This window comes from Sinohyriopsis cumingii, chromosome 16 (genome assembly GCF_028554795.1).
Source record: "Sinohyriopsis cumingii isolate HCF-2022 chromosome 16, ASM2855479v2, whole genome shotgun sequence".
Lineage (NCBI taxonomy): Eukaryota > Metazoa > Mollusca > Bivalvia > Unionida > Unionidae > Sinohyriopsis > Sinohyriopsis cumingii.
This window is the reverse complement of record NC_142976.1, coordinates 17,875,514-17,899,975: the sequence shown is the minus strand read 5'-3', so window position 1 is coordinate 17,899,975 and position 24,462 is coordinate 17,875,514. Positions and strand designations below refer to the sequence as shown.

Sequence of the window (24,462 nt, the reverse complement as noted above, 5' to 3'; positions counted from 1 at the left end):
TTCAGCATTTTACTTCTACTTAATAGAGGTTGCAGAAGAATCAATTCCCAAGTCCTCGGCGAACTGTAAAAGAACCCAAAAACCTTGTGTCACTAATGAATGTATGGAAGCCATTAGACAACGCCGAGAAGCATTGAAAAAAATTTAATAATCATCCGACGCCCGAAAACTTAAATATATATCGTATTGTCCGGGCCAAAGCTCGCCGCATAATCAAAGAAAGTAAACGAGCATCATGGAAGAAATATGTTTCTTCTTTAAACTCTCTTTCCTCTATTAAGAAAGTCTGGGACACTATACGCAAAATAAACAGAAAGAGAAAACAAAATCCTCTCCGACATCTGAGACTGAACAATAGCAATTTTAGTTCAAAAGATGACATTGCAAATGCTCTTGCTGACAGTTTCTCCAAAAATTCATCATCATCTAATTATTCAGAAGCCTTCCAAAGACTTAAAACTCAAAAAGAAAAGTCACGTTTAAAATTCACATCCAACAACTCAGAAACTTATAACCAACTGTTCTCACCATTGGAGCTTAGGGAGGCTTTAGATAAAACCCATTATACATCCGCTGGGCCTGACAAAATACATTACCAGTTTTTAAAACACCTTCCAGAACCATCATTAACATCTCTTTTGAAACTCTTCAATGATTTATGGATTACTGGTAATGTACCAAAAATTTGGAAAGAAGCAACTGTAATACCAGTTCCCAAACCAGGTAAAGATAGTGAAGATCCCAACAGCTACTGACCTGTTGCACTCACTAGCTGTGTGTGCAAAACAATGGAACGAATGATCAATTCTCGGCTTGTATGGTACTTGGAAACTAACAATTTAATATCTCCTTTCCAAAGTGGCTTTCGATATGGCAGTAGCACCAATGATCATCTGGTTAGACTGGAAACATTTATTCACGATGCATTTATCAAGAAAGAACATTTAGAAGCGGTTTTCTTTGATTTAGAAAAGGCCTATGACACGACATGGAAGTACGGGATACTAAATGACCTGCACGATCTAGGTCGAAAAGGCCGTCTGCCCTCTTTCATATCAAACTTTCTCTCAGACAGAGAATTCAAAGTGCAGGTGGGCTCTACCCTATCAGATCTGCACGAGCAAAAGATAGATGTGCCCCATGGCAGTTTTTCTTTCTGTGACGCTTTTCAACATCAAAATTAATAGCATCACCAAGTGTTTGGCTCCTGGTGTGGATTGCTCGTTATACGTTGCTGATTTACTAATATGTTATCGATCAAAGCACATGCATACAATTGAAAGACAATTACAGCAAAATATAAACAAGATTCAAAATTGGGCCAGTGCAAACGGTTTCAAATTCTCGAAATCCAAAACAGTATTCATGCATTTCTGTCAGTTACGAAGACATCACGATGATCCTAACCTCACGCTGGACGGAACACTTATTCCAGTTGTTGGGGAAACAAAGTTTTTAGGTTTTATCTTTGACAGAAAACTGACTTTTATTCCACACCTAAAGAACTTGAAAGCTAAATGCTTAAAATCTCTAGATCTACTTAAAGTTGTAGCGCAGATTGTTGGGGTGCTGATAGAAAAGTCGTACTCAATTTATATAGAACGTTTATACGCACCAAACTGGACTATGGTTGCGTTGTGTATAGTTCAGCCACAAAGTCATATCTTAAAATGCTTGATCCAATTCATCATCAGGGAATAAGACTGGCTCTGGGAGCATTTAAAACATCCTCGTGTGAAAGCCTACTAGCTGAAGCGAACGAACCACCGTTATCACATCGTAGAGAAATGCTTTCCGCACAGTATGCTCTCAAAATCAGACCCTCTGAATCCTGCTTTTTCGGCTGTTTTTCAACACAAATACAAAACCTTATACGAAAATAAACCAAACACGATACCTTCCTTTGGCATGAGAATATCATCCAGCCTTGACAGAACAAAAATTGATCTTTCTAAAATTCAGAAAACATCCATCTCCGAAACACCACCCTGGCTACTTAAACAACCAAAAGTACTTTTTACGTTACACGATGGAAACAATTCTGAGACAAACCCTTCCGTCTTCCACAACTGTTATCAAGAACTCCTCACCGAATTTAAAACTACACAAGAATTTATACCGATCAAAGGATGAGGAAAAGGCTGCTGCAGCCTTCGTTTGTGGAAATCACACAACGCAAGTTCGCTTACCAAATAAAACATCAATTTTTTCAGCTGAAGTCAGAGGAATAGACCTTGCTCTGCAACATATAGTAAGCAAACGTATTTTAAACAGCACCATCTTCTCTGACTCACTATCAGTACTTCAGTCATTACACAATAGAAAACTGGAGAATCCATTATTGAAAAACATACTGGTCAAAAATACCCTGATGAGTGTCTCTCACAATATAATATACTGTTGGTTACCTAGCCATATTGGTATTAAAGGGAACGAAAAAGCTGATCGCGCTGCTAAAATGGCCCTAACTCAAGAACCATCTGGTTTTAAAATACCATTTACTGATTTTAAACCTAGTGTCAGAAAGTACTTACGTCAGAAGTGGCAGGAATCATGGAATGATGCATTGAATAACAAACTTCATACAATCAAGCCAACTCTAAGAGAATGGACTCCTTCCTACAGAACCATGCGTAAGGTGGAGGTAGTCATTGCAAGAATCCGAATTGGTCATACTTATATCACCACCTCTAACATAATAAAAGGTGAAGACCCACCAGAGTGCGTTTCTTGCAATGAACCATTCACTGTCAAGCACTTTATGATAGTGTTTTGACCTGCAACCTACGCGCGATCAGTATTACAATGTGCATGATATGAAGGAACTTTTTGATACAATACACATCACTTGTATTATAGAGCAAATGAAAACAGTGAATATTTACTCTAAACTCTAACTTTTATGCTATCGCCTTGTGCAGTTTTATGCAATATATATACCGTCCCTTTTTAATACCTTTTCATCATTTTTCATTAACATACAACATTTACATCTCCCGTTGATCGGGAAGCTTTATTTTGCACCGTTACCATCCTACCTTTTTAGTTTCAACTATTTGTTTTTTTATATCGCTGGTCGATATAAGACTTATCGTAATCTTTAAAAGATTATACATATAACATTTTGTTTGGCGCTAAATAGCCTTACACTGCTGATGCGCCGTTAAAAATAAAATCAATCAATCAATCAACCACCCAATTAAACATGAAAGTGATACCTTTAAATGATCACGATTGACTCATTTTGCTCAAAGCCTTGCATTTTCATCTGGATACTTCTCGACACAACTACGGGAAAAAAAGATTTGTCAACTTTTAGCTACCGAAGACGTGTATGACAATGTGTGTGTAGCTTGTGACTTACACCCCCATAGGACAGATGTACGTGACTGGAAAAAATGGGGTTTTGAGGCTTGGACCCAAGAAGTGGCCCAGTATGCTCGAGAGTTGTGATCCTTCCTTTCAACGTCCAAAGAACAAAGTCACTTTTCAACCTGTGTTGGTGACAGTACCAGGAGAACCCATCACCGAATACAGGACTGTCATGGACATTCCTGAAAGACCCTTTCGGGAGGACACTTGTGTGACATTACCCCCTGTAGAACTTGTCAGAACATTACCCAAAATAAACTTGTTTCTCTTCCGCTTTAATCGTTTTCATGTGCATTTTATTGTTGTACTTAAGCATTTGGCTTTTATGTATTTTATATTTCGAGTTCATTTTTAAACCTTCAATAAACGTGTCCTAAAAAGTATAAAAGCTCTTGTCTTGTCTGTTTTAGTGTCACAAGTGACATTCCTGACACTATGGCTACCTCTGCTGTCTATGCTTCCTCTTCCTCCACTTTCAAAGTCATCGATGGACACTTAGATCGTGTCATTTGGGAGGCTTTGTATCTTCGCCATCCCTTTAACATGCTCATTGCTGGACCTAGCGGTTCAGGCAAAACCGAATTCGTCAAACGTTTGATCGAACATAAACATCATTTGATAGATTGTCCACCTCAATGCATCGTGTGGTGTTACAAAGAGTGGCAATCTCAGCCTCTTGCGAAAAAGTCAAGGCGATTACATCGTGTTTGTGGAAAGTATTTCTAACGAAGACAACGGAATCGTGTCTGACTCCCGTCAAACCCATTTGGTCATTTTCGACATGTTAGGTGAAGACGAAGAAGAAACTAAACTGTGGTTTACGTGCAAAGGGCATCATCGTAATACCAGTGTCATTTGCATTACTCAAAATTTGTTTCAACAAAGTAAAGCCCGTCGCACCAACAGTCTCAATGCTCATTATGTGGTTTTGTTTAAAAGCCCTCAAGATAAATCGCAAGTGCAAGTCTTAGCCAAACAGTTAGGAACGCCTTGGCTCACCCACGCGTATTTACTCGTCGATTCAAAACCCACTACCCCCAATTATTTGCGATTTCGTACCCATTTGTCCTCGACTTAACCCAAAAACAATCTATAAAAACCTCGGACACTTTTCGTCTGTCTCACACAGTCCACTTGATTCGTGCCTTGTATGGCATCAATCGCGAAAAAAATCCACAAATATGTGCTCGTGTCTTAGAAGCCAGTCTCAGACCCAACGCATTTTTGATAGAAACGAAGTAGCTTTGACCAAACTGGCCGATCTCCGCATCGACACTCAAATCAAAAGCAAATCAATTTTGAAACCTGGCGGGAGCGGTACTCTAGGAGGTGTAATCATTCGCTCCCTCTTAAGATGGGATCTTAATGCTCCCAAAGTTCTCCCCAAGAAAAAAGCCACTCCCAAAAAGGCCAAACGAAACCCCAAGAAGATAAAGAGCAACGGTGTCAAGACCAGGTTACAACCTCGGAAAAAGAAAAGTCATCAGAAAAAGAAACAACTTCTAGTCGCAAGAGAGGCACTTCGGCCAGGACGCAACCTTACATTCGCAAACCACGACCTGCAACGACGGTGACTGCGTCTCCAGTAGCCTCAGCTTCATCCACTTCTCCGTTGATGACACCATGGAAGCCCGTGTCTCCAAGAACTTCTCCTCCAGTGGTGACACCCTCCTCTTTAGTGGCAGTGGCAGCTACTCACAAAGTACCTGCTCCCAAAATCAAAGTCCAAGAGATATCGGGCAAGTTACAGAGTTTACTGGATTTGTCCAAGCAAGAACTGGCTCGATTTAGTCCGTTGCGAATGCCTGTCCTCAAGTTAATACGACGTAAAAACATTCAGTGGCGATGCGTTCCAGTGTAAAAAAAGACCTGAGACAAAGTAGGGGCATCAGTGTTTTTGTGCTCCTGAAGACTCAAAGATGTCACACAAAAAGCATCCCTCATCTCAACCCAATGGAAAGAAAAGGAATGGACTGCCTCCTCGTTTAGTCAAACATGGGGACATGTTATCTATCCTGTCCAAAGCTTCTCCACCCCTGCGAGAAGAAAAAACTCATTCAAACGGCCTCCAGAGATGTCATCGATACCATGTGCGAATGTTGTTTGAACGTTTTGAAAGGCACGATCCCTTTGTCCGAACACTAGAAACAATGCTTAGGGAAACATCATCACGTTCTTCACCAAATGGTTCAAAAGAAAATTCCCATTTGTCAAAAGAAGAAGATCTTGGTCCAACGTGGAGGAATTTTGCCACTCTTGTTAGGATCTTTGCTGAAAAGAGTCTTGGGAACCATGTTGGGAGGACTCGTGGGAGCAAGATAAAAAGGACCTCTAGAATCCCAAGATCTCAGACGTAACCCTTAACATCGAATGGAAGGACGAAAACTAGCTTTAGTGCCTTACAAACGATGGATGGAATACCATTGTTGGCAAGAACAGCGGACCCCGCATTTGCCTCCCAATCCCCATTTGACCGATACGTCCCAGCTACAACACGAATTGCAGTCATTGATGGATCGCCAAGATTTGTCCGAAACAGAAAAATTGCAAAAGTACGGGCAACTCTTGCAACGACTGCAACTCTTTCAACAGAAAGCTCCACACAAAACAGCACTATCCAATCTGAACAATTTTAAGACCTTGATGAAAAGTCCATCCCCCACACCACCACTACCACTACTACTGCCACTGACCAATACAGAAAAAGGAGAAGAAGAAGAAGAGGAAGGGTTTCAAACTCCACCAGAAAGTGTACGCAAGTTAACAACACCAACTACCTCCAGAATTGGATGGATTAAAAAGATGATGAAAACCCCTTCTTCATCAAAAGATAAAAAGAAGGTGAAGACAGAAGTGAAACAAGAACTGATATCCCCTGTTCAGACATCCTCATCGACACATATCGCTGGCCGGACACGCAAAGCATTACAAACCAAGAAAATACCACACGAGAAAAAGAGTCGGTGCCTTATTAACAAACGAAAAATGGAGAAGGTATTAGCCAGTATTTACTACGATCCATCCCATCCTGCAGGTTACGCAGGAGTTCAAAAATTGTATCGTGCTGCCAAAACTCGACTGAAAAGTCTCCATTTACCTCAAGTGCAACGATGGTTACAAGAACAAGCTACCTACACTTTACACAAACCCATTCGACGCAAGTTGTCCAGAAGTCGCATCCAAGTGGTAGGCATCGATCATCAATGGCACGCTGATTCAGCCGATGTCTCTCATTTGGCCAGCCCCTCTGCGTGTCCGGGGTTGTATAATTGGCCCGACGTGCCTCGCTACGTGTCGTAAAAGGTGACTAAGTAGAGGCAACCTGTTTGCCGTGGGTTGCATCCCTTGTCGGGGGAGGAAAGGTAGTTGAGCAGAGGCTTTCCACGCAATACACTACTTTAGCCTCTACTTCTCTTAGATGGGTGGTCGGGATGGGCTCGGTCCCGACAAATCGGCTGGTCAATCCGAGACCTAGGAGGTCTTTATTTACTCTGTCACCTTTTTTATATTTCTCCTTATATCTTTCTTGATACCACCGTTGCCCCTATAGTCTATTCCATTGTCTTTCCCTCTCCCAACTCTTAGAAGACTTCTAGAAGGCGGTGGCTTAACGGGTCAATCGGGAGGTAATTTTACCGACCCTAGAAACTGGCGACTTCACGGGTCAATCAAAGGTAATTTTATCAACTGAGTATGACATCTGTGTATCCCTGGCACTTGAAAAGTGTTCCCTTGTTGGGCTCCATGGTGGGCGGGGAGCACGGTGCTGAATTTTATTTAAGCCAATATGGATAATTCCCAGAAAAAATGATAAATAAACGATCGAAAACCCTATCAGACTCTGACGACGATCCATGTAGTGTGGAGTCATTTCCACGCTGCATGGTCATACAGTCTAAAGATGCCACAAAACCGCTTGCCTCACTATCTCCATTTGTCATCGAAAAGACTCACAGGATCGATTGGCACACCAAATAGCATTAAAAAGTTTAAATCGGGTTGTCTTCTTATTGAGTATGAGCGACGAAGTCAAACAGACAATATCAAGAAAATGAAAACTTTCTTTGATATCCCAGTGACCTCATTCGCTCACACCACACTCAATACGTCCAAAGGCGTGAGCAGCTCTCAGAATCCACTTTTCTTGAAGTCCATCTGGATTCTGGTTACTATCGGCACAACACCAGGAGAAGAATCAAAGTAAGTTCTCATTTATTTTGGTGGATCGTGTCCCAAACTTTCTTTATAGAAGAACGAGAATTTAGAGTTGAAACATATTTTACTTTCTTTAATCGTGCGGCGGACTTTGGCCCGAACAATACGGTACTTAGTTATCGGGCGTTGGACGATTATTAAAATTTTTCAGTGCTTCTCGGCGTTGTCTAATGGCCTCTTTACATTCTTTTGTGAACCACGGTTTTGAGGTTCTTTTACTGTTTGGTGAGGGTCCTATGTCAGAACGGGTCATGGGGGTAATCTAAGGTATTTTTTTCACTCTTTATGATTTTTTCCTTTAGGTGATTTTTTTTCACATCAAGCTCGCGTCGAGCACCTGTGGAAGTGACACCTTGGTTTTTGAAAAGTGTGTGTGCTGTATGTTTCCCTATCTTCCCATAAGATCTGTAGGTGTCTTGTTTGAAAAACAATAATGCATGAAATAAGGTTTTAGCAGGGTTTTTCTCTTTTTCATCCATCGAAAGTTTTGAGTTTTATTATCCCATAAAGTGATGTACTTTCTTCCCTTTGTCCGGGCTGACAGTGGGTCTGATTTCCATCGGATTAGGGTCGTACTAATATTCCATGGGCTACTGTCAACTCTGGAATAGTTTCCTCCACTTTAAGTTATTGTTATTTGTTTGACAGTGACTTTGCCAGAGTCAATTGTCCGTATGTTTTGTTTTGTTGCTTGGGTGTTGTTTCATGTTGTGTTGTTGTTTCGTTGAGTATCGGACGGCTTTTGGTCATAACATAAGAGTTGAAGAAAGAAACAAATTCTTGAAAAATTCCCAAGAATAATAATTGTCTAGTGTGGTTATATTGTTTGGGTGAGTGTGTTCTGCGTCTGTCTATTGGGTTATATGCCTTAGCATATTGGGGTTCGGATACTTTTTTTGTTTGGGAAAAGGGATTGAAACAAAACATCACGCGGACGTGATGGAAAACATCATCCTTTTTAAGTTTTACTTGAATGTGCCATGGCACATGGTTTGGGTCAGGATTGGTAAAAAGGTTTCTATTCTTTGGGCTTGGTGAGATGAGAAACCTTCATGTATTTTAAGTTTTAAATTGAATATGCCATAGCATATGGTTGTTTCTCATTGATTAATGTATTAGGTGGGGGGTGGGGTGGCGCCTTGGCACTCTCCGTTCATTTGAAGTATCCATTTTTTGATTGGTCTTTTGGGGGTTTTCTTTTTGTATTCCTATTCTTTCAGTTCATTTAGTTATAAGTAGCCGTATTGTGAAGATCACCATACATTTACACATTTTTGGCCATAATTTTATTGCCCGGTTGTCCCAGTGTGCTTGGCTTCCTGCTTTGTGTCATCAGCCAGAGAGTTTGATGGTTACAATTGATGGGCACCCGGGGGCACGTGTTCGTTGTTTCTTACGTCGGGCTACAAGATTGGAGCCACTGCCAGATGTCATATAGATGGTACGGTTCAGATTATTGACAGGGATATAAGCATATATGCAGCACTCCTAGTTGTGGGTTATTTTGTCGCTTTTATAACTAATATTAAAGATGTTTATATATAGAAATGCTCAGATGTTATTAACCCAATGATAATCAGAAAACATAATTTGGAAAGTTGTTTTCTCGTATTCAGCTAACTAGCAGTGGATTACTAGGTTCGGATAACTGAGTACGGAGTAACTAGATGTAGCTAGAGGCCGCTGTAGTAAGGAGATGGAAGACTGCCAGGAGAAGTGCCAACGTGTGTGTGCATGGAAAGCCTGGGTGGTTAAAATGACCGAGCCGGGAAAGCGGGTCAAGAGCATCATATGAAATGTAAAGTAATCAGTGGTCATATGTATGAGAAATGTCATTATAATGTTTGAATATAAGAGAAATGTCATTATAATGTTTGACTAAAGGGAGAAATGTCATGATGTTTGACTCTGAAGAGAAACATCATTATAGTGTTGAACTATAAGAGAAATGTCATTATAGTGTTTGACTTTAAAGGAGAAATGTCAGTATAGTGTTTGACTATAGAGACAAAAGGCATTGTAGTGTTTGACTATCTACGACGACGTCATATTTTTTGAATATTCCAAATAATTATTTATTTGTTCTTCATTGTTTTCCACTCGATCCATGCTATGTACCTTTGCATTTGTTTCAGTGTCTTGTTTCTTTATTTTACAACCATTAGTGCGAGAGGATAATACTTTTTTCACTGTCGCGTGTTTGTTACTTCTTAAATCCCACTCAGTCTTAAAGGATGATAGCACAATTGCGTTACACCGGTAGCTTCTGGCTTTTCATATAATTTGTCCGATGTGTCCATGAGATGCTTGATGCTGTCCTCGATCCTTTGCTTCTTTATCTTCAACTCTTCCAGAGCTTGAATGGTCTGTCTTCTTGCTGTCTGTTTAGCTGATTTGGCCTTCAAACGTTCATCTTCAAGGTTCTATATGTATTTTTGCCTAGCCTGCTTGCAGTACATCAGACGTTCCTTTGAAATTTGTACATTTGCCAGGCCTCCTACTCTACTGACATGCTCACATATACTTATATGGGCGATCAGGGTTTCTCCCTGTATCTCCTTGTTGATGGTAAAATCTTTATACAGTGGCCTGACCATCCGGTAGGACAAGCAAGGTCTGCATAACTGGCTTGAGGTGACTGTATGCATCAGCACTTCGTTCAGTTGAACTCATGAAAAGTTCATCCACCCGATCCTCCGATGACCAGAATGCCAACAACCTTTCATTTGGGATGCAGATGAGCAGCATTTGAAACTGCTGAATGACAATATCACACAAGTCCTCAATCAGCCTTTGGCAGACTACCAGGTATGAAAGAAGCCTATGGAACTTAACCCTGCACTTCATCTTGTCTGTTGCCGTTGATGCAGGAGAAAGGTTGGACAAGTTCCTCACAGTCGAATAGGAAATAGGACTTTTCTCCAGGATGGTTTTGAAAACGTCTGTGAGACACGCTTTTCACTCCATCCTAAACTGCATATTCTATCTCTCACTTGGCTGTAGTCCGCTTGGAGGGAAGTGTCTGTGATGTTAATCTTTACCATTTTTTTTCATCCGAGTAATCAAAGACACTTTTCTTTATGAAGTGGCACATCAGTCCTCTCACCATCTGGTACATTGCCTGTGCGACAAATGGTAGCATAGGACAATCGGTCTGGAACTGGGAGATAAAGGACTGCAGCTGCATCGCAATGCACTGGAAGAATAGAACTTGGACAGAAAGTATGGGTGACGCATGAGACACTCTACTACGGTGTGGTATGACCTGTTGTTAGGTCTTGTCACTGTTTTTATTTCAACTACCTCCACATACTTGATTATATTTGGGAAGATCTTTATTGCCATCTCACAAACTGGAACATTCTCTAGCCAATGATGGGTGACAAACTTTAGGGGCCTCTGTCCTTCAGAAGATTTGAAATAGTCTTCCAGCTTTACTGGGACATCTTTAAAAAGATCGTAGACTGACAATAACTGGATACCTTCCAGCCTGCTGCTGACATTCCTCTTTTAAAATTGTTGTGGACTACATGTAAGCCACATGAACCAATGTTAATGAGCCTGGTTCCATAATCCCGCTGTAGTTGGGCACCAAGATCTTCGTGAACCCTGCATTCTTACTCAATAGATTTAAATAACACACAATACAAAGGTTCAGTATAAACTTTATTGTAAATATAAAAAATCTTTGGCATAATAGGGGGCAAATCCTGTCACAGCACAATGCACCAGCCGAGCTCTGAACGGGCACCGTAGGAAGCGGGTAAGAAGTATATGGGCATAATAGTTGGTTACATTTAAATACTGACATAAATTGGGGTTCAAAAGCAAAGTTCTGAAGGCATGAAACTTGGCAATGGCCCAGCTTGGCAATTTTTTCTATAGGAATACCTCAGGAAGAAAATCAGTGGAATCTCAATGTTTCAGCAAAGCGGATACTACACACGTTCTGGTAGGCTAGTAAAACCAAAGATAATAGAGTCCGTGTAATATCAGTTCCTAAAACCTGTACATATCCTGGATAAGAAACAGTTGTGAAATCCTGTACTCACCGATAAGAGAGACTCAGCTAATAGAACAGTCATTAGTGTAGCACATTGTATGGTTTTGTTGATAAACACCGATGGTGATTCAAGATAAGGACCAGCAGCGTACATTAAATAGCAATCAAACAAGCAACAGGATATTTAAAAAAAATATACAATGCATTCTCAGTCTGTCACAGACTTTTATTCATTGATCATTGTAATCATTGCTTTCAAATACGAACTTGATTTTGATATATTATAATGGCTCATGATTCATTTAGACAGTTTATTAAAAGTTTATTAAAACCTTTTCTTTGTAAGAAGAGAGATGTAACATTATACATGTGAAAACTGACCAATCAGAACCCTCTGTGCATGAGTCATGGCTCCAATGGTACTATCTACAGGCGTCTGCCTCTTTGATAGCACTCTGTGTTAAGACCTCAATGTAGTCATTTGTATATATATTAAAGTTATTGATAGTTAGAACACAGCGTCTCATCTTATGTTTTAACACAATAACACAACAACAGGCATCCCAGTTGCTATATGACTGATGCCCTAACTGGCACAATGTTTAATCACATGCTCCAACTCAGTCATCTGATTGGTTCAACATGACAACATATCTAAATTTAATTACTATTTTATTAACATACATTGGCTGCAATGCTATCATGTCTGGGCAGAGAAAACATAGCAGACAAGGAGGGAGCCAGAGAAGGATGCACTGTGTATTACTTAAACTACATTTAAGCAAATAAATTATAAATTATATAACACAAAATACATAGGTTCAATATAAACTTGATCATAAATATCATCTTTGGCATAATGGGGGGGGGGCAAATCCTGTTACAGCTCACTGCACCAGCCGAGCTCTGAATTTTTTCTATAGGAATACCTCAGGAAGAGAGACTTGGGAGTTTATAGGGTTGTGAAGTGTCCGACACCTGTATATGGAGCTGCAAGGGGCTGATACGAGGTATATAGGGACACTGATAACCGAAACTCGATAAGTCTGATCCTGAGGATTGCTATGATAGCAAACATCAGCCGATACTCCTTACATGCACCGTAGGAAGTGGAAATGAAGTATATGGACGTAATGGCTGAGTACATTTAAGTACTGACACAAATTGGGGTTCAAAAGCAAAGATGTGAATGCATGAAACTTGGCAATGGCCCATACGAAGTGAAGGGAACCCTGTGACTATGGAACAGTGCGACTACAACGAAGGCCCCCAATTTAAGGAAATGTAAGGATAAAGTTAATAATGACTGATAATGCAATAATGTGGAAAATGCATGAACTAGATTTCCAACTGCATCATAATCCAGATGTGCCTAAAGGTATCAATATTAGATATATGTATTTGATAACCAGTTAGGAATTCACGTGTCCACTAATAGAAGATACAGCTGAAATGACAATGTAGCAAAGGATGTGAAAATAAACGACTGGCATGAACAGCTATACAACATCTCTGAAATTTGTATGATGGTATCACTAAGAAGCAGAATAGTGCACTGACTGACACAAGTGTGAACCAACAAGTGAGGCACATGCTGTGACAACTGCCTCTACACAAAGCTAACTATCGGGGTGCACCTGAATATATCTACAATATACATTAGAGGACCATCGACCCAATGTTGGATCAGTTGTTCTTGAAAACTATACCCGCCTGAGCAATAGAATTTCTATTTTGTAATTCAGTACTGACTTCGGTATTTCTACACATTACCATAGCACTTTCTATTGCTTGGTTCTGCTTTCCAATTTTTTCTGCTTTCAGGTTTCATGGGTGCACAGATCAATACAGCTGCCCACATCATATGGGCACAGCACTTCATATGGGTTTCTTGGAGAGCACTTAACTTCATATGGGTTCATTGAAGATGTGACATTCTTACAACACATTCTTACAGTAGTGTTCTGTGACATGGAATACAAGCATTTCTGGATACTGTGTGCACAGTTCGGCAGTCTCGTGGTGTTTGTACAGACGGATAGAGCCATCCATATCATATGGCACTGAACTTCATATTGGTTCATTGAAGAGCACTTCATATGGGTTCATTGAAGAGTACTTCATATTGGTTCACTGAAGACGTGACTATCTTACAACACTTCAATCTCCCACTGGCATTCTGTGACATGGAATACAGATATTAAATAAGTGTGTAAACTTCTATGAGACATTTCCTTTAGCAGGACTGATAGCAAGTTACAAATATTGTGTGCAATTTGGACTAACTATTATTATGGATATTTAATTGAATTGTTTGTTTGTTAGTCTTAAAAAAAAGTTATTTCATTGCATGCTATTGTAACATAACATTATATGTTGGACTTGACCTTGTCTGAAATTGAGTTCATTTCTACTTGATTTACTTTTGAGAAAAACTTTTATTTCATTTATGTAAACAATAAAAGGTTCATTATTCTCTGCATATGAGCTTAATATCAAGATTATTATTAAGGTTAACAGGAATAAATATGTTGATTTGGGTCAGGGTTTTGGAAATTCCTAACTGAAAATTTTAAAGGATTTGTGTTTTAAGTAAACAATGCTCATTAGATCATTCTAGAATGTTATTTTCCATTAGGTAATGTGTTGTTTTTTTAGAAAATGCTGATCGTGACCTGAGGTCAAGTAGAGAATTATATATACTGTAATTGTGAGGATTTTACTAGCTGTGCTGTAACAACTAGCAAATTTAAGCTGTATTATATGATGTGACCAGTCTGGGCTGAATTTTCTTTTCTTCAAATGATTGAATTCAAGTGAGTATTTTCTATGGAAATACTGTACAAAAGTACTCTGATAAATTTCTTGGATAGAGATATTCACTGGAATTTATACTGAATTCAAACCTGGAATTATATTACTGTGATTCAACAAAAGACTTGACATATCAGCACTTCATAGGCTATAACAGACATGTCATCACCTTCAGTTTGAGATCTCTTCAGAACTTTAATTGAATTTTATTCAGGACTTTAAATTACTAGGACTTGTGTCTGTAATTCTTGGATTATTTCGGGATTTAATTTAGTTCTTTTTATCTCATTTTCACTATTCTATTTATTACATTATTTGTTAAATTTTACAAAGCTTGTTGTCTTTCACTCTTTTCTGTTACTTATTTTAAGATCATAGACTCGTAACACTATATATACAGCAAAAGTTGTTGAATTTGATTAGGACAATCTTGCAGGCAACTGCAGTAATTTATTGGGCAACCTGAAAAATCAGCAAGGCAACTGGATTTCTCAGCTGATTGACCTGGGACAACAATGAATTTTCCAGAACGTTTTACCATATGTGATCACAGCTGATCACTGGCTTTGCATAAATGAAACAACATTCAAAGACTTATCTATAAGAGGTAAATCTAAAGAATACACAATCTGTCAGGATTATGCAGAAATTGTTCTAGAAAGACTGTAGACAATGCAAAGAAAATTTAAAATCCAAAGAAAGATCAAGATTCAGAAGTAAATAAAATCATATTTTAATGCAATTATGTCTCCATAAGGATAAAACTATATAATCCTGTACTAACTAAAATTAAGTGTATCATGTATGTGCTAGAAAAATTATTGAAAAGTTGTGATGACCTACTTTCAGGATAAGTACATTATATTCATCAAGGAAAATTTCGAATGTATTACTTCTAAGATAATTTGCTGACAGATTTGTTTTAAAAACTAGCTGTTGCTATTGTTTACTTGGTTTTGTCATAGTAACATGACTGGCCCTACTGACCACAGCAAAAGAGTCAGGAACCAACTGGTTACGGCTTTTGGCCACTCCTGGCAAGACAATAAAGCAGAGTAACAATGATAACATTATGCCTTTAGAATTTTGTCTACAAACTTATTAAATCAATAATAAATCAGAAATTCTGAACAATGAATATATCTACCTTAGCATAAGATATTTAAATCAAACATTTTTCAGCTAGTTGACTTCTTTGAAATAAAATGTCAGACAAGGGCATATTGTTAACAATGTTTGACTTTCACAAGGAACCTTTTAAAACTCTGTACATAAAAAATCCTTGAAAGACAATTGTAAAGTAAATAGATTAGCGATCAAGTACATATTTAATATTTGATTATCACATAGAATCAACAAATTAAGAAAAAAATATGCATTAATGACAACATCATAGGGTTCAAAATATAGTGCAAGCTAAAATTAGAGCCCAAATTTCAAGTTATGAAGGAATAATTCATACAACATTTACAATTAATGACAGAATACTGTCATAGTATAACCATGCTCTTAACCTTTATTCATCTCTTACATAAAAGCCATTCATCTGTTCATACATAGTCAATGTTAATACCAGTGTCTGGGTAAAAGTCCTTCATACATAGTCAATGTAAATGCCAGTGTCTGGGTAAAAGTCATTCATACATAGTCAATGTAAATGCCAGTGTCTGGGTAAAAGTCATTCATACATAGTCAATGTAAATGCCAGTGTCTGGGTAAAAGTCATTCATACATAGTCAATGTAAATGCCAGTGTCTGGGTAAAAGTCCTTCATACATAGTCAATGTTAATACCAGTGTCTGGGTAAAAGTCATTCATACATAGTCATCAATATTAATACCAGTGTCTGGGTAAAAGTCATTCATACATAGTCAATGTTAATACCAGTGTTTAGGTAAAAGTCATTCATACATAGTCAATGTTAATACCAGTGTCTGGCTGTGTTTTTAGCAGATATGTGCATAATGAAAATCCTTGTTTGTTTTTCATTCCACTCGTTAAGTATAGCTATCAAGATTTCTTTCATCAAATATAAATTGGGAAAGAAAATTGAGCAAGAATATGCAACTATGACTAAAAATAGTCCAAGCATAATTAATTTTTAATCTTTTTCATTAATCTGCTGATTAATCTAACAGCATAAATAAATAATATTGGTCAGATCATTGAGCTGTTTCATGTTTCCATATCAAAATAAACTAGTCTAAATTATACACTGGATTGTAATTTAACATCACACTGTCTAGTGTTATTAGAAGAAACTAATTGGTGAAAAGATTAATACAAAATACAATCTATGAAAATACTTGATTTTATAAATTTATACATACAAGTGGCTCTAGTGCAAACAGTTGCAGCCTTTCTATAATTCTTGCAAGTTTAACACAAAACTCCTAAATTATTTTAGTATCACAACAATATAAATTGCAAGAAATGTGTTCATGGAATATAAATCCCACCCCCTCAAGTCATCCAAGTGCACAAATTATCCTGACAGTTGGATGTAAAGGCAGAAAATGGACTTGGCTAACAGTATCTATCACTTCCGAATATACAAAGGTTGTCAGTTTCTGAGTTGAATAAAATGCAGATCTTTTGTCAACACCTGCATGAAAATGTAAACAGTCTTTTACCAATGGTTTATTAGTAGCATTGGAACTATCAGAAAACACTTATCACATTTGCTTGTTCAGGGTGCTGACTTACTCCAGTGTTAATCTATTAAAATCCTTCCACTGTAATGATGGATTAATATGTATTCATAGGAACATATGACCCAAAGGTCAGAATTTTATGTCAGGGTTTTTCCAGCAAGTTATATTTGGACCACAGGGAAGGTACCTTCTATGTAGAGTAGTCAGTCACAGATACAATAAAGAATTTTGTATTATTTTTATATCAACTCTTTCCATAATCAGAGTATCCTATCATATATTTAATTTTTTAAAAACCTGCATTTCCTGGAATAGTGCATATATTTAAATGAAATATATGCAGGTCACAAGGCTTTGCTGTGTGCATGATTAAAAATTCTCATCTCGGAGTAGAATTTTCATCATCAACACCTATGTATAAAGAAGGATTATTTTTATTATGTATCTGTCCACAAAGCATCAGTTGTAAAGTCAGTACAGATAGAGCTAGAAATAATAAAATGTAGATTAAGTCTCTTTCTATATTCAGATAGAGGGTGTGTTCTGTTCACAGCAAAAAACATTTTAGTAAACTTGGAAATGGAGGTAAAATGTTAGATAACAACTGAAATTAAAATAATAGATCAAAAGAAGACAATCATGACATCAAATAAACAAGTGGTGCCGTGCCAATCAAAATGCTCCTTTGATTTTATGTGAAAAAAGAACAGTCAAGTGATGAAAACTCTATTTTCCACTGTTTTCTACACTGGAAAACATGACCATACACATATGGAAAGAAAAATAAATCTTCCTAGAATGTCATGTTTGTTTTGGAAGTCCGCCTAGATATAGCAAAATTAACATTCATTCCAAAGATTTTCCAAACAATTCTATATGGATAGCATATGAGAACATTATAAGATCCAATTAAACTAAAATGTTTTAATCAAAACACATCAAAATGATTGCTGAATCTCACAAAAAAACTACTAAAATAATATATAAATCTTTTTCTACAGAATCTTATGCATACTGTCAAAATACTTATGTTTCATGTTTCAAACTACTCTTCAACACATGCATAACAAAACTAATGGAAAACTTACACAACCTAATCATTACAAAATAACTATATTTGCATTCATAACTGTATTATAAACTAATCCATCAGACTAGAATCAATTTTGCTTCTTACAAATCAACAAACATGATGGTGGAAACAATTTTTTGAGGTTTTGTTTTTATTGCCTTAGGGTTGTTCCATATAAACATACATGGTACCCAGGGAAGGCAGTTTTTTAAAACCATATGCCAGGATACTTTGATTTAAAAGAGTTCCTATTAAAATGGTAAGAAAATTTTAAATTGCATCTATGGATGAGTACCCCACCTTAAAAGTGCCTTCCCTGGGTCCCATGTACGTTTTACTGGAACAGCCCTTGCACAGAGTATGGTACTCTAAATCCTGAAATAGTCCAAGTCTTTGTTCATGTTATTGGTAAGATTTAGAATTGGATTATTTAGAAGCTTATTTTTATCACCATCTTCATATTTCTGAGTGCATTTTATCAATAAAGAAATCTGAGTTGTCTCCCATGACAATGCTGACAACATGTGTTGTTCATTTGTTATTTTATTTTAAGAATTTTAAAATATACATGTGTGACATTGAAACCCACTATTCTTATTTTCAACTTATCATAACACATGGCATGGTAATTTGGAATATTTTGAACTTTAACAAAATGTATGTAATTTGTTACATTTTTATTACTGGATGTACACGTAATAAATGCTAACATATACTATATAAGGAATACATTACTGAAAATTGGATGTCATATTTTTAAGACATTTTTAGTTGTGAGAAATTGATGTTGTTTCTGTTGTTGTTTTGGGGTTTAGCACCATTTCTCAGCAAAAGATAGGCTACACATGATGGCCAGTATAACTGGTAGAGGAAGAACCTGGACAAGACCCTCTAAAAACCACCAACCTATGGGAAGGTAATGGCAAGCTTTCTTACATACCCAACTGGCTGAGCCCATGACGCAAACCCCCATAGACAGAGGTAAGATGGCAGTGACTGGTAAAGAAGTTGATGTTGTATTTTCAAGTCATTTTTAGCTGTAAGAAACAGGTGTTCTATTTTCAAGTTATTTTAAGTTGAAAGAACTTGGTGTTGTCATTTTTATCTTAAGAAATTTGTGGTCATTTTTATCTGCAAGAAATTGGTGTTGTCATTTTTAAGATTATCTTACTTTTTTATTAGGATGATCGACCGCTCCAGTGACTGAGTAGGTTAGAGCATCTGCCTTGGATGCAGGAGGTCATAAGTTTGAACCTGGGCCATGTCATACCAAAGACTTATAAAAATTGTACTAACAGCTGCCTGACTAGGTGCTTAGCAATAAGAGGTTAGTGTTAGGATTGGTCAGCCTGGTGCCAGGATAATGTGACTGGTTGGGACATGATGCTACAGGTCTGCAGCATGATGCCGCAGTGCTAGACATAACTATAAACTGTCACAATGCAGACATCATAGTGATATGACTGAAAAATTATTAAAGCTACGTAAAAAATCCAAATCACACACACATATACACATTAAGACCATCAATATTCTCAAGATTTTATTGCACTGCATTACCGCAATTATATATATAAAAAACACGTATTAATCTGCTTATAATTAATTTCACATAAATACAATTAATATGTGCAACTGAAAGATGATGGTTTAAAGGCAAGAAGCAAATTGTTAACAAGACAATTATAGTTACTGCAATAACATTCTGAATCTTCACAAGAGAAGTGGTTTTTCAAAGGGTTTCAGTTCATGGGGAAACAATCTTTCATAAGGCAAAAATAATCATATTCATCTCTTTAAAAGCCAAAAATCTTTTTTTAAAAAAATATGAATAAGTACCTAATGAAAATGTATGTATGTATGTATGTATGTATGCATGCATGCATGTACATATGTGTGTGTGGGTATGTATGTATGCATGCATGTATGTATGTATGCATGCATGTATGTACGTATGTGTGTATGTATACATGCATGCATACATATGTGTGTGTGTGTGTGTGTGTATGTATCTATCTATGTATGTATGCATGCATGTATGTATGTACATATGTGTGTGTGTATGTATGTATGATGTATGAATGCATGCATGCACGTATGTATGTGTGTGTGCATATGTATGTATCTCTGTGTGTGTGTGCATGTGTGAAGGTATGAATGTATGTATGTATGTGTGTGTGTGTATGTATGCATGTATGTATGTTTAAAGGCGGGGCCCCGAGTGGCCGAGTGGTCTAAAGCGCTCTCCGTTATGGATCACTGCCATCTCACCTCTGTCTGCGTAGGTTCGAGTCTCGGATTCGGCCAATGGGGTATGTGAGAAAGCTTGCCAGTAGCTTCTCAAGGGTCGGTGGTTCTTTCCGGGGATTTCCTGGGTTCCTCCTCCACCATTAATACTGGCCGCCATGTATAGCCTATCTTGTGCTGAAAAATGGCATTAAAACAAACAACAACAACAACAACAACAACATGTTTAAAGGCATGTCAGCACAATTTTGGCTATATAACGCTGATTAAAAATTAAGTTTTAAGAATACTAAAGATAATCACACATCAGCCTTTCTACATTTCTGTAGCAAAAATAAGTGTACATAAAAGAAAAACAGTCCAAGCTGTACAATTCCCATTTTGGTGATTATTTTGGTCTATTTTTAAAAAAATGAACTGGACAGTATATATCCATGTAGAGGACATTTTCTTTATTGCTCTTTCCTGCTAACCTTTCTTCCTATCTTTATGTAATAGTGGTAGCATGTTAAGGAGCCTAAATATCAAAACTTAATAAATGTTTTGTGATGCCTTTTGCTGTCAGTAACAGTACATTTTTAAAAAAAACAAGACTCTCACTAAATAATTTATAAAAGCATACAGGTTTATTATACAGATTTTATAGCATTATTTTGAAACCTGAATTAACTAATCAGCAATTAACTGTAACAATAAGTACGAAAATATCACATTAAGTTTCACTTCAAGCCCCTTTAAAAATGTAACGCACAATCTGATAAGCGGATCTTTGAAATATGGAGCAGCAAAATTTAAGATACCCTGTCCGAAACATTTATACTCACAGTGACATGACACTTATTTTGAGTCATCAGAGTTCTCACTGGAGTTGAAGTCTTGACAGATTTGTCCCTCAAAGTAAAATGAATCAACTTTTCCAAAATAAGCTGTAAAGCATGAATATGCCTTTTACATAAGAACATCAATTCAACTGCATACAGGTGAACTTTTAAAAACTTACTGAATGATCTTAAAGAAAGACTTTGAGTAAAACCAAAGCAGTAGTTTCTGGATCAAAGTAGCTAAATGTCACCTGCATTTTAGTCCAAGTCCTACATGTTGACACACAATGTATAACAACATACCAGCTAGTAACAAACTGGCCAAGACACTCACTGTTGAACACATTTATAATGCCCACACTCTTTTAAAATCAAGAAACCTTTATATCTCTGTGTGGCTTGAATTTGACAAAAAATGACTTCTATGAGAACTTTTTTTCAAATATGAGGTCTGAAATTCTTCTTGTAGCAGTCTGAAATAATGTACAAGATAATGTGATCATGTGCCATGTTTAAATATTTGCTGAACACTAGTGTCTGAACCCAGAGGTAAATCATATGGTGTAAAATTCTGTCAGAGTTTTGGCAAATCTGAAGTAAAACATTCATGATCAATATTCTTCTATAAACAATCACCAAATCAACCAGATATTTAGGAATTAATTGAAAACTGGAGTTTTTGCTTACATTTTACATCTGATGTGTATTAATGAAATTTTCTAGACACTGTTTGGTCTGATGTGTAGAACTTTGATTTTAAGTTCTCCCATTACACAGAATTAAGTTAAACTCTATTCAATTAGCATGTCAAATTCCAATGTTTCAATTGGCTTATGAAGCCAAATGGAACCAGCATGATTTTATCTGAAATCCCTACCCAATACATGCAAACTGATATCAAAAGCTTTCTTCCCATTCAGGCACCCAAATATCACAAGCTTGCTTTGAGGGACCCTGCTAGAACATTTCTCATGTCCAGGAGAGCCTTCCGTAGATTAGCCGACATTTGTTCTGAGAATGTGTCCTTACAGTTATTGAAAGTTGATACACCAAACAGTATCTGATGCTCCTGGGGGTTGTAGCAAATTCCATAGCCATCTGGAACAACAGGGCCAAAGACTAACACAGATTCAGACTGAGCAGGAACCTGGAGAAGAAAAAATTATATTAATTGTGACACAAAAATGCAACAACCACAAGATAAAACTGTTTCTTCTTTTTAGTGCTGAGTATTGTAACCATCTCTAATAGTCTTAAGCAAGATCAAGATTTTCACACCAGCTGATGTGGTTACTATACTGGCATTAAAACCATCACCTGCTAGTCATTATGAAAGCTTTTCATGGAAACCACATATCAGTATGATTATCTATTCAGAAGGAATGTTGATAAAAAGATTTTCAGGATGGAAAATGGTCACTGAAATTGACCTAGGTTTTCTGTGTATTAAATTAAAAAGTTATCCATCATCCTTCAGACATTACTTAGGGAAAAAGAAACAAGAGATGTTATGGACAAACATAATTAACACAAACTATAGTCTGGTCAAAATCAGCTGACTTACCTGACTAGTTGAGATCTTCCAATGAGTGCTGGTGGAGTAGGCAGTGTCCATATGAAGTGCTGGAACATTCATTCCATTTTCACGAGCTATAAGCTTTAATCCCAGCAAGTGTCTGTCTATACCCTCACCATTCACAGCCTGTCAACACAAGGAATTATATCATAATATGCTTGGCCTTTTCTGTCAAGAATTGGGAAAATGATTGAATAAACTGACTGCACCACAATAAGGTATGCAAATAAACCATTTAATGATAACATACACTGTCACCCATCAAAATGTGCCTGCTGTAGTCTTGCTCAACCATTATACTGTAGGGTACTTTGAGATCCCTGCTACATAAGCATCTAGTAGAAAACCATTTAGTTTTCCTTTGAACACCAGAACAAGGTGTTCCCAAAATCTGGAAAAGTGATTTGCCTGGCTGATGAGACAAGGTGGCATAATAAATCAATGTGTTGTGATGTGATTTGCATTTTTAATGTAGCTTTAACAATTTTTCAGTCATTTTGCTATGATGTCTGCAGTTTATAGTGATGTCTAGCACTGGGGCATCATGCTGCAGACATGTAGCATCATATCCTACCCAGTTGCATTATCCTGACACCAGGCCGACCAGTCCTAACACTAACCTCTTAATGTTGAATGCCAAGCGAGGAAGCTGTTAGTACCATTTCTATAAGTCTTTGGCATGACTCGGCCGGGGATTGAACCCATGACCTCCCACATCCAAGGTGGACACTCTAACCACTAGGCCACTGGAGCGGTCAATAAATCAATGAAAATGAGGTCATGTAATGTTTCATATAAACACAGGCAGCTTCAATGGCTGACAGCCTCCTGCATCAGCCTCTATTGAGAAATTCATGTTTAATGATGTCTGATGGAAATGTGGCTTCAAAGATTATGGAAAGTATCTCCAGATAAATTCTAACATACTGAGAGAATTAAGTTATCTTTTGTTACCATTCTATAAAGTCTGACCGATGCAACTTCTCTCAGCAATCTATGAAATATTTTGCCAGAGTTTCACCTTGCTGAGATCACATGGAAATATGCATAAGTCTGGTTGCATGTGACAAAACCTGCTGCATATCTTATTAATTTACATTAATTATTCCTAACCTGTAGATTATTGTAATTTATCAAATAGTGACAATCAATCAAAGCTATGAATAAATTGTTACAATGCTATAATTATTTCATAAAAATCCAATAATTTCTCTGGGGATAAAATATAAAGAATACAACAAATTAAATTAAACTGAGAAAATCAGTACAAAAGAGAACTAGGCCAGCTCTATTAATGTATGTCCCAAACACCAGTTGTTGTCTCTGTTAAATTTGGGTTTAATGCCATTTGTCATCATATAATTTGCTATACATAGCAACCAGTATATATAGTGGAAGAAGAACCCAGGAACAACACTGATAAGAACCATTCATCCACTGCAACCTACTGGCAACTTTCTTACCTACAGACATTAGTTGAGATGGAAACTCAAACCCACACGGGGCCCCCGAGTGGCTGAGTGGTTTAAATTGCTCACCATTCCAGATCACTGCCATCTCACCTCGGTCTGTGTGGGTTCGAGTCCAAGGCTCGGCTAGCATGGGTACGTGGGAAAGCCTGTCAGTAGCTTCTCGTGGGTCGGTGGTTTTTCCCTGGGTTTTCCAGGGTTCTTCCTCCACCAGTTGTA

The 24,462-nt window shown here is 37.4% G+C and overlaps 1 protein-coding gene across 1 annotated transcript in view; it reads right to left on the bottom strand.

Moving 5' to 3' along the window:
• Positions 1-15,121: 15,121 nt before the first annotated feature.
• LOC149780005 (carnitine O-acetyltransferase-like) overlaps positions 15,122-24,462 on the bottom strand; it is a 51,572-nt gene continuing 42,231 nt past the window's right edge. The window contains exons 13-14 of the mRNA XM_089936730.1: positions 22,763-22,900; positions 15,122-22,345 (exon numbers count right to left, since the gene is read on the bottom strand). Of these exons, the coding sequence (XP_089792856.1) occupies positions 22,130-22,345; positions 22,763-22,900 (354 nt within the window). The 3' untranslated portion in view covers positions 15,122-22,129. The remainder of the gene's footprint in view (positions 22,346-22,762; positions 22,901-24,462) is intronic.